Source organism: Notechis scutatus, chromosome 1 (genome assembly GCF_049901735.1).
Source record: "Notechis scutatus isolate UNSWTSFEM ecotype Mainland chromosome 1, rNotScu1.2, whole genome shotgun sequence".
In the NCBI taxonomy this organism is placed as follows: Eukaryota; Metazoa; Chordata; class Lepidosauria; order Squamata; family Elapidae; genus Notechis; species Notechis scutatus.
Window position 1 is genome coordinate 74,698,916 of NC_142009.1, and position 12,201 is coordinate 74,711,116.

The 12,201-nt window shown below is 38.4% G+C and overlaps 1 protein-coding gene across 3 annotated transcripts in view; it reads right to left on the reverse strand.

The window, feature by feature from the left end:
* Positions 1 to 12,201, reverse strand: part of DISC1 (DISC1 scaffold protein) — a 152,817-nt gene that overhangs the window by 103,743 nt on the left and 36,873 nt on the right. For all 3 annotated transcript variants that reach the window (XM_087967947.1, XM_026669446.2, XM_087967950.1), the window contains 4 exons: positions 11,581 to 11,701; positions 8,135 to 8,370; positions 3,776 to 3,830; positions 1,016 to 1,118 (listed from right to left, as the gene is read on the reverse strand). In XM_087967947.1, coding sequence (XP_087824073.1) covers positions 1,016 to 1,118; positions 3,776 to 3,830; positions 8,135 to 8,370; positions 11,581 to 11,701 — 515 coding nt within the window. The remainder of the gene's footprint in view (positions 1 to 1,015; positions 1,119 to 3,775; positions 3,831 to 8,134; positions 8,371 to 11,580; positions 11,702 to 12,201) is intronic.

A 12,201-nucleotide genomic window follows, 5' to 3' on the forward strand; every position in this document is an offset into this window, starting at 1 on the left:
GCTAGTACAGTGATTGATTCCCTGATTTGAGAAGGATTTAAATGCTCATATCCTTCCTTGTTCCTCTTTTGACTTCTTTGCTCCCAGTAATTCTGAGGACACATAGCAATAGCAATAGCAATAGCACTTAGGCTTATATACCGCTTCACAGTCCTCTCTAAGCGGTTCACAGAGTCAGCATATTGCCCCCAACAATCTGGGTCTTCATTTTACCCACCTTGGAAGGGTGGAAGGCTGAGTCAACCTTGAGCCTGATGAGATTCAAACTGCCAAATTGTAGGCAGCTGGCAGTCAGCAGAAGTAGCCTGCAGTACTGCATTCTACTGCACCACTGCAGCTCTAAAAGTATCTCTAAAAGTACATTCTGAGCCTGGTTAGTAGAAAAACTCCCAGCTAACAAAGGGGATTTCTAAGAGGAAAAGTGACTTGGACATCGTTCAATCACATTTCAGTCAGTATGTCTTTGAGTTAAAATGTACTATAATATGTCTGCGTCTTTAAATAGATATTATAAAGAGGGACTAATTTGTAGGGGTTTTTACAGATTTCTCTATTTATATTCTTTTAATAAATTTATAAGCCACCTCAGTCAGTGAAGTCTATCTAAGATTATGTGTAACCAATTCATAAACACATTTTAAAATCAAATGCCTACCAAATAAACTGTAAGAACATCAAAATTACATTAAAAGTCATAAATGTAAAGGCTACAGATAAAAGAGAGAGGAAAGAGAAGATAGACAGATCTTCTGAAGATGAATAATATTCATTGCAATAGTAGTATTTATGATCTAAAGGAGAAACTGCCAACTCTTTTGTTCCATAAAAAAGTGCAGTTTAAGTCAAATACATCTTAATTCTTGCATTCTTTATTTTCATTTACCAAAAAAAAACCCAACAACAACCCATGGTGACTTAAGGAATTTGTTCCTGACTTCTTTTAAAATTTTAGTTCTGGTAAAGGATTCTCTGTCATGAAACATTTTAGCATCCTTTCTATTCCATCAATAATTACCTGATGCAGCAAGCATTTTTGTTTTGAGAAGAGCTGAAAGTTGAATCTCAATGTGTCTCTCTTTCTTCCTTAAAGTACTGCAGAGCGTCTGATTAGTACATACCTATATGGAGACAGGCAGCCTTGATATGGATTTCATTCATATAAAAATATTAGGAAACACAAAGGCATGTCAGGTTGTCTTGGTTATAAGACATGCATCATTTCAATACGACAATCAAGAGGAATAGAAAATAATGTGCAACTTTGCTGCAAATAGTACCCCACAGTGGGTACAGCTTTTCAACATAAACTGCACTTCTGGGTATTAGCAATGAGCAAAACAGGGGAAAAAGAATCACAAAAAAAGCAGAGAAGCAGATACTGTGGGATCATATTTCAAACCAAAGGCCAAAATCACTGCAAATGTCTGAATTTTCTGCAAATATCTTGTTAATTGTCAGGAACTGCTGAATGGAATGTATTGCACTTCAGAGCCAAAGTCAAAAGGCTCTCCAGAAAAACCACTGATGTGCTCCAAGCAATATCTATTTCAGATGTATAATTTCCTAGAATCACATAGTTACTATGCAAGTCATAAAGCCTTTTCACAAAGCCCTTTCAGGTACACATCTAATCCTGTTCCTATAGGCATGAATTCAAAGCACTTGGCATCCCTGGTTTTGGAATATAAATATAAATAAAAGACTTGAACCAGATGAACAGCTTTGCCCTATTCTTTCCTTTCATGCCATGATAGAACTACTGGAATAGTGTCTCGTTTCAAAACATATTGGGCAAAGCTGTGACAGTTTATAGTTCTTAAAATAGAGTCCATATTTCTTATTGGTGCAAATCTTTGTTGATCAAGAAGGCAGCTAAATTCAGATGGTCCCGAGGAAGTAGTGTAAAGTGCTTTTATAGTTAAAAATTACTGCAAGTGGCTCAGTGCTTATCAGTTTGAAATTAAAATGCAGCCACCCAAAATCAGACAATATCAGAACCACCATTTGATAGAACAAATGGCCTTTCAAAAGAAGAACAAAATTGTCTGCTATAACATCTTGCCTGTCAACAACTTCTTCAGCTTCAACCACAATAATACACGGGCAAACTACCGATACAAACTCAAGGTAAACCGTTCCAAACTCAATTGCATAAAATATGACTTCAGCAACAGAGTGGTCAACGCCTGGAACGCCCTACCCCAGGGGTCCCCAACCACCGGTCCCTGGACCGGGACCGGTCCGTGGATCATTTTTTACCGGGCCGCAAAGCTTGGGCGCCGCCATCTTGTTTCAACGGCGCTTCCGGGTTTTCGGTTGCTTCCGGGTTTTCGGTTGGAAAGTGCTTCCGGTTTTCAGTTGGAAGCGGTGTTTGGGTGCTCGCGCCTTAGTTTCGTCGAAGGAGGGGCGGCTTCGAAGCGAAGAGCCGTCCCGATGGCGGTGGAGTCTCGCATTACTCAGGTACCGGTCCGTGGAAGAATAAATAATCATGAAACCAGTCCCTGGTTCAAAAAAGGTTGGGGGCCACTGCCCTACCTGACTCTGTTGTTACAGCCTCAACCCTTCACAGCTTCAACCTCAAACTATCTACCGTGGACCATACCCCATTCTCAAGAGGTCCTTGAAGGGGGCATGGATAAGCGCATCAGCATGCCTACTGTCCCCATTTCCTCATTCTTGTTTAAGTTCATACTTATACTTGTTATCTTGTACATGTTTGACAAACAAATAAAATAAAGATTGTGACTCTCTGTATCCCAGGGTCATATGTTCCTAACATGGGGCTTGTGACAAAGAAAGTGTACTTCTGAATCCTGACTTGTTTCAATTCATGAAGGGTGGAAAACTTCAGCAGCCTGTCTCAGATCAAGATGAGACCAGCAAGAGAGAAAGTTCAAGTACCAAGGAATGTGGGATTTCACAGGTTAAAACCAAAATCTTGTTGCAGAATACCTTATGCCGCCAGACTTGAAATTCTAGACCTAGAAAATCTAGAACTACGCTGCCTTTGGTCCGATCTAAGTATAGTATATAAAATTATACATTGCAATGTCCTACCTGTCAATGAATACTTCAATTTCAACCATAACAATACAAGAGCACACAATAGATGCTCAAGTTTGGTGGGGATTACTCAAGGTAAACTTCACCAAACTTGATTGCAGGAAATACGACTTCAGCAACAGAATGGGCAATGTCTGGAATACTCTACGTGACTCTGTGGTTTCTTCCCCAAACCCCGAAAACTTTAACCTTAGACTGTCTACTATTGACCTCACCCCTTTCCTAAGAGGTCTGTAGGGGGCGTGCATAAGCGCAGCAACGTGCCTACCATCCCTGTCCTATTGTTTCTTTTTTATTTTTTTTTATTTTTCTTATATGTATCCATTTCATGTATCCATAACTATGTTTATACTTATATCTATTATTTTGTAAGCAATTGACAAATCAAATCAAATCAATCAATAAAAAATAAATAAATCTTGGACTGGACCTGAAATCTGGCTGACAACCATCACAATGACCCAAAGACATGCATGACCTACTAGACCCTTTCCAGTTAGTAGATGCATGGTTGCATCTTATTATCAATTGCAGCTTACTCAAGGGCAGCCTGATGTAAAACACATTGCAGTAATTTAAATTCAAATCACCAAATTTGATATTCAAAATAAGAACCTGCTAGGCCTTGCTTAAGGCATATTGGTGTCTTTCACTTAATATACTGCAACTCACTGACTCATTAATACTGGGGAAAACAACAGTTTGTACTTACTTCAGCAGCCATTTCTGTCATAGATATATTAAGGGTCTGTATTTTTTCTTGAAGCCTAGAAATAACAAATTAGCATTAAAATCTGGTATTATTTGTTAATCCATCAGACACATATTCAGAACCACCAGCAACTTCAGCTAAACCTATTAAACATAACAAGTGTATCTGATTACCTGCAACCTTCAAAACTTGGCATTATTGACAAGTTTTGGTCACTGCAGATCTGGTGATTTTCTGATAGATCAAGGGTAACAAGCAGGCCCCTCAGACCATACAAACCGCAAGATTCAGAGTCAGAAGCTGATGAACCAGATACATCTATACTTTCACACATGTCCATAGCCACAAAGCCCCTCTCCTGTCTCTCCCCAAAAAGACACTCCTGATCATGAGCTTCTGCTGCCCCAGGAACCCAATCAATGGTGATCAAGTTATCAATTATCAGGTGATTGATGGTTTGGTAGAGTTAAGATTATTTTGTTTCTTGTCATTAACGTCAGCAAAAAAAAATATGGGGATGACTTTCTCATTAGTCAGGCTAATTACGTTGTCAACAGGAAAAGTCTCCCCAGTAATAAGAGCTGCACTTTTTCTGATCAAGTGATATGGCAGCCCTTTGGTTGCAGCTTGCCTACCAAGAAAGTAGTCTTGCAAGGTACTTCAAGCAAGAAGCACACCAAGAAATATTAGCTCTAACTTTATTGTAAGATTGTACTACTCTAACAGAACCTTGTAAGTCTATCTCCTCTCTTGCTTCTGCAGTCCAAGAAGCCAACTTGGTCTAGTGCAGTGGTTCCCAACCTTTTTTTTGCCCCGCACCCCTAAAGAAATTTCACTCAAACCTCGCACCCCCTGAAATGTATATTTTGCTCAGTTAAGTTAATCCATTGCAAAAGAAAATAAAAATGCCAACATATAGCCAATATCCTATTATTTACCTGGACTTTTCTCGCCCCCCCCCCTGGAATATCGTCTCGCACCTCCAGGGGGTGTGAGCACCCCAGGTTGGGAACCCTTGGTCTAGTGGTTAAGCCACTAGGCTAGAAAATGGGAGAATATGAATTGAAATCCCACTTTAGTCATGAAAGCCAACTGGGTGACTTTGGGCCAGTCATACTGTCTCAGCCCAATTCACCTCACAGGATTGTTGTTGTTGTGGGGGAAAACAGGAGGAGGAAGATGTGCTGGAGATGTTCAAATAATAGTGCAAATAATAGTTCACATATCATTCTTCTAGTCAAATCTATGGGTGTATTATTGTTTGTTATTCTATATACCCTTTTCTCTTACTCTTGTTTGGAGCTGGATGGTTTTCTCTAGAAAACTTGTTGAGATCTAAATATTTGTGGCTATTAAATCGATACAGGATTTGCAGAGAATATTTTTCTTAGGTCTTGTGCATATTGTGCTGTTTGAAAATTATCAGTTCCCTATGGGAAGTATCCATGCTGGTCTAATTATTTCACAGTGTGACAAATCAGGTATGCAAGTCATGTATCAAAGTCACTAAATCCAACTAAAAATAGAGCATCCAACAATTGAACACACGGAGCTGGGAGGGTAGGGGCTTAAAGACACTTAATAGTGTACCACTTGATGGAAAATACAGTGGCTTCAAAGGAAAAGCAAAGCAGTCAACGTTACTATGCTTCAACATGAATTAGCCAAAAAAAAAAAAAAAATCAGAAATGAGCACATCTCAAGGACAAGTTAATAGAAAAGCTCTGTTAAACAAAAAGAGAGAAATGAGAGCAAGCTATCAAGGAAAACAATTGCCAGAGTGCTCCTGCAGAAAAAGAAAGCTACAAAAATCGAATACAGCTCTAACTAGCAGTCCCAAATGTCACCTGAATATTCCAAACATATAAATGACCAAGCAATGTTTGGATTAGAAATACGTATCACTGCAACTCTAGCAATATGGAGAAGACATTCTTTTCTTGTTTGGAGCTTATTACCTTTTAAAAAATGAAACCTAAGACATAAAAATATAACTCAAAGTGTCTGGATGGGCCAAACATCATATCTCCATAGTCTTCAGGTACCAAATCCAGGGGTGGGTTTCTACCGGTTCCGTCCACCTCTGTAGAACTGGTAGCTCTGAAGAGCAGCAGACATAGAACCGGTTCTACGTCTGCTGATGTTTTTGCGCACCCACCCACCCAGGCTGTTACCTGATCTTTATTTCCTGATTTTTCAACTTCAGCTGCTGAACGAGGCACAGCTGCAGTTTAAAAAGCAGGAAAAGAGGGCTGTTTCAAAGGCCGCTTCTCTGCACACAGCATGCTGATGACAATTTAGAGGCACTTGGCTCTCAGTGTGAAGGGAAGCTCATAAATCCCAAACCCTGTCATATCCCACCCCTGACCAAATCTACATATGATATATGAAATTGGACTAAAAAGGAGGTTGTGGGAAGGGCTCCAATAGAATTTCATTTTCAGGTTTTAAGGTGTTTCTAGCAGGACCACCAGATTCTTCAGCAGCTTTGTTCCCTATGTCTGGTAAACTTGCAAGATTTGGTGGTTTTTGCCATGTACACTTATACATCCAAACCAGACTGTCTCGTTTCTCTGTGTCATATAATATACGTAAGTATGTGCATTATTTATTTATTTATATTTTTAACATATTTAGGTAGTGTATACTGGAGGTGATGACACTTTGAGAGCTGTATGCAACGAAATTTCATTTTAATGTATGCCAATTAGTGTACATTTAAAGTTACAATAAAGTTATTCTTAGTCTATTCTAAATCTCTAAGTCTATTGTATTTATTTATTGAATTTCTTTGTGCTCACTCTGTAACTCTGCACATTTTACCAGATGCTTTGTGTGTGCAGCTCAATTAGGGGAAAAGTGAAATAACAATACCTTCCTCCATACACATAATATATGGGCCATTTCAAAATTAAACCAAATCTTCTTTACCACAAGAAGTTTGCAAGGTGCAGGAAGCCATATTAAGATTGCACTCTCATCCCAAAGACATAGAATAATGGATTAATGCTATAGGAAAACAAATTCTAATTGCATGTTTCTTTAAAAAAAACATTTTTTAAAAAAATGCAAGTAGTCTCCTCTTAACAACAATAATTGCAATTGGAATTTTTATTGCCAAGCGATGAGGTCATAAAATGAGAGGTCGAGTGACTGCATTCCTTAGTGACAGCAATTCTGGCAGTTCCCATTGTCATCATTAAGCAAGAATCAATATCACTAAGTGAGAACCTCCTTGTAACTTCCCACTGGCTTCCAGCAAATAAAGTCAATTGAAAAACCATTCACAAGCAGGCAGTTTGCAAGCAGGCCAGCAGTCAGATAAATGGCTTGCTGCAGTACAATGCAAACATGATGGGGCTTAGAGTGACTGCTGCCAGATGAGGGATGATATACAGATGGCTGCCTCTTTGTGATCTCCATAGCCAGGATCCTTGGGGTGGGAGGGAGCCACTAGAGTGTAACAACTTAAAGGAGCCCCTTGCAACAGTACCTGCAAGCTTCCCCATTAAATTTGCATATAGCAATAGCATTTAGACATATACCGCTTCACAGTGCTTTACAGCCCTCTCTAAGCGGTTTACAGAATTAGCATGTTGCCCCCAACAATCTGGCTCCTCATTGTACTGACCTCAGAAAGATGGAAGGTTGAGTCAATCTTGAGCTGGTCAGGATCGAACTGCTGGCAGTCGGCAGAATTAGCCTGCAATACTACACTGTGCCACCATGGCTTATGGGAAACTGGCAAGGAAAGGTCACAAATGACAATCACATGGCCACAGGATGCTGCAACCATCCTAAGTGCAAGCTGGTTGCCAAACAGCCAGATCACAGTGATGTGACCACAGTCCTGTTGGGATGGCTGGAATTTTGAGGACCGGTCATAAGTACCACTCATTCAGCTTTGTTAATTTTCACTGAATATGAGAGGTCATTAACCAATAGCAGTTTGATGATAGAAGCAGTTTCCCAGAGATGTGGTGGGCAAGTTTTCACTCCATGGGTTCAAGAGAAGACTAGACAGATATTTATCTGGGATAATTTAATTTGGGTCACAATACTGAGCAGGGGATTTGATTCATTGGCTTAACAGGCCCTTCTAACTCTAGAATTCTACTATTCTAATAAATGAATGATTTCTTGGTGTTATCAGTAAAGGAAACTCAAATCCAGATAAAACATGATATTAATATTACTCTGATACATACAGTAATTTTCTAAGAACTGGAATATAAAATTAAAGATTATGTTTCCTTATATATGTTTTTTCATTAAAAGTAGAATAATACAATGAAAAATAAGAGGCAAAAGAATAAAGCAGATTTTCATCAAAATAATAATCATCCACAAAATGAATACCTTTTGACAGAGTCTGGAAAATCCAACCTGTGTGGAATTTTATCAGAGGCTACCAAAATATCAGCCAAGGCTTTGCCAGTTGTCTGCAGTTCTTTGAGTGACACCCAGCTGAACAAAGCAGACAGTTCATTATCTTGCTCTTGAATATGGCGGTCTTGTTCTTGAATTTCTATCCTTAACTGTTGATCTTTAGCTTCCAGAACAGCCAGCTTTGCTCTAACGACTTCAATTTCTTTCTGCACAGAGATGGATACTGTCAACTTATTTTCCAAATCATCAGAAGGCAAGACAAGAAACAATGAATGGAAACTAATCAAGGAGAGAAGCAACCTAGAACTAAGGAGAAACTTGTTAATAGTGAGGACAATTAACCAGTGGGACAGCTTGCCTTCAGAAGTTGTAGGTGCTTCATCACTGGAAATTTTTAAGAAAAGACTGGGCAGCCACCTATCTGAAATGGTATAGGGTATCCTGCTTGATCAGGGGGTTGGACTAGCGGACCTCCAAGGTCCCTTCTGATTTATTGTATAACTTTAACAAAGAAAAACTGATCAATGAATAATACAAAATATGTAAGAGAAACTGAAATCCTTTTCATATATACTTGAGTTATATGACCATATTGCTGTCCTGTATGCCTGGAAAGAATTTATAGATCAGGCCAATCAATCAAATCAGCCCTCTTCACCTGAAGGGCAATATGTACTGAGACAAAAATCCCATAATAAAATCATGCTTTTAAAATGTCCAGATTCATCATTGAGCCAAGGTTTTCATAAATGATTCAACATCCCTTTAAAAGGCCAAAGTTTCACATTTGCTGATTGGTTTAACACGGCTGGGTATAGTTAACATATGCAAAATCCACTAATTTTTGAGTTTGTGCGTGTGGCCTACATTTTTTAGGACTGAATAACAGAATTATAGAATAGAATAATAGGACAGCTAAATTGGAAGGAACCTTGGAAGTCTTCTGGTCCAACCCCCACTACCATTTCTGACAAATTGATGTCCAATCTTTTCATTCAAACCTCCAGGCTGCATCTTATTTATTATACAAATTACAAGATAAAGGCATGAATTCAAAATCGCAACAGGCAGTAACTTTGAAAAAGCATATTGTTGATGTCAAGCCAAAACTTAAAAGTTAATTTAACTTTGCAGTTATATTCAGTATCTCAAGATGAACCACTTTTCTTTCTTGATTCAATGAATTGGCTGAAGAAACTCAGTTTACACTTACTATATACAGCCTCAGATACATCCTATTTATTCCCCTGCCTGAAAGATTTACTAGGAAAAGTACAGGCTAGCTAATGCTTCAACCTCTGTCAAGAAGATAAAAGAGGTCATCAGGACAACATCAGGCCTGCTATTTTGAGTAGAAAATCAAGCTTGTAGCCCAAACACATTCATTCTCTGTACTATCAGTCTGGGAATTATGTCAGAAATTCAATAGTCTTCAGATGGAAAACACAACGATAAACCCTTATTTTCTTAAAATGAGGTAAAAATAACCTATCCTGTAGTTGAAAATCTGATAATATGGGTAGTTAAGTGTTGATAATCAGTATTAATGTCAGAAAAGGAAGAAAACATAGAATTCTTTCCTATAGGATTCTTAGGACTCATGGTGATATATTGATATTTGAGGGGTCCTTGTGCTATCTGGGCTTGGTTGTTTTCTTCCCCATCACCAGTGCTAGTAAGGAATGGGGTTTGCTCTCTGTTTATATTCTACTGACCTGTCTTATAAATTGAGAACAAACCTCACTCCCATCACTGATGATCTTGTTTAGTTTGAGTAATGTAACATCTGCAAGAAAAAACCAAACTCAGAGAATATCTCAGAGAGCTGTGGTGGTGCAATGGTCAAAATGCAGTACTGCAGGCTATTTCTGCTGACTGCCAGCTGCCTGCAATTTGGCAGCTCAAATCTCACCAGGCTCAAGGTTGACTCAGCCTTCTACCCTTCCAAAGTCGGTAAAAGAAGGGCCCAGATTGTTGGAGGCAACATGCTGACTCTGTAAACCACTTAGAGAGGGCTGTAAAGCACTGTGAAGCAATATATAAGTCTAAGTGCTATTGCTATCAAGGAGCTTTCATTTCAACCCTAAGCTACCAATATTCTCATTTTTTGGTACAGTGATGTTTGTTTGTTTGTTTTGTGGTTTCTTCTTTTTGAAAGAACAGAAACGCTAAAATGCTATCTGTATTTCTATATACTCATTTATTACAACATCAGCTTATATTCTGAGTCAATTCTTCTAGCTTAAATGTACTGTTAATAAACTTTAAAGATATTGCTTATTTTGCCAGAAGAATAGAACAGTTAACACTGCAGTAGAAACTGTGCTGGTGGTAACAATACCATTTTGGTAAGAATTTTTCCAGTAATGTTCCAATAATTAATGAATAACAAACACAATAGATCAAATCTAGCAAAAAGGACTTAAGCAATATTCCACTTTCTTCTCCTTCCCTTATATACAGGGGTGGGATTCTACCAGTTCGCACCTATTTGCTAGAACCAGCTGTTAACCTTCTAAGCAGTTTGGAGATCTGGTTGTTAGAAGAAATTACTGGCCTAATCCTGTAAGGAAGGCAGGAAGGAAACATTCTGGGGTTGCTTTCAGAAACTGCCTCTCCATTAACCCTTATTACATTCTTGGCAGGACTAGACTTCCTGTCTCAGGAACGTCTCTGGAGTTTTTTTCCCTTCCTTTGCTGGTACTTTGTTTGTGTGGAGTGACCATTCAAAGTTACAATGGCACTGAAAAAAGTGACTTATGACCATTTTTCACACTTACGACTGTTGAAGCATCCCCACAGTCATGAGAAGCCAGGCGAGGAGATGTGTGCCTCGATGTGAGTGATATTGAATTGGCCACGCCCAGCCAATAACATGACCACCAAGCCATGTCCACCTGGTCACATGACCACTAAGCCATGCCCACAGAACCGGTTGTTAAAAAAAAATGGAATCCCACCCCTGCTTATATAGCTTTTTTATATTTCGGAATTTTAATGGTGTAAGCTGCCCAGAATCAATTTCAGTGAGATGTGTGGCCATATAAATGTAATTAATAAGTAAGTAAGCAAGCAAATGAATAAATACTGATTGCCATACTAATTGCATGGTCTATCAAGCTATTAGGAAGACTTTTTAAAAAGAAACCTAGAGAGAGATTAATAAATACATTTGAAAAATAATACTGTAAGATAAAAAACATGTCCACTAAACTGAACTTTGAACATCCACATGTTTTTCAAAAGATTTGCATAATTCTTATGGTCCCAGCTTCCCTTTTTTTTCAAGTATCAGGTAGATTTACTCAAACTTTTTGTCATGCAACAACAAATATATGTGCTAAGCAGTATATTTGTTTATCTGTGCATGCAATCTCAATAATACCATCCCACAAAGTGCATCATATTCTGCTTACCTGTATCCACTTCTTTTCCTCAAGCAGCTGGTCCCGTTTTGTATCTGGAATCTGTATCTTTTCATGGTAAGGAAGGTTTGATATCTTCTGATCACTTTTTTCAAGGAGAAGATTCCTTTCCCTATTACAGCATTCATAAATATTAATGGATATACATAATGAATTTTGTTACAATTTTCCCCCAATCTGGTGACTTCCCAAATGTATTGGACTACAATGATCAGAAACTAAGGATCAGAAACTCAACATACAGTCCAATATATCTGTAGAATGCCAGGATGGTTTAGTAGAGAAAACTCCCTATCCACATAATGATACTTCATTTATTGAATATACAAAATCAGACCAAGGTTGAACATGTATGTATTTTATAGTACTTCAGCAGTCGGCTGCTGTAAATTGCTTTAGGAGTTGGACAAAAGATGCCATTCCCCTGATTAAAATACAATATCTAAGGAGTTTCTAGGTGGAGAAAACTTATTGCTTCTTAAATCATGGCACGATGCCATGTTGTATGTGCCAATGGTTTGTTCTGTAGAAAAAAGTAAAAGTCTTTGATCAATAGTAAGGGTACAGAGCTTTTTGAAATAGCTTTAAACATGTTTAATCAATTTTGTGATA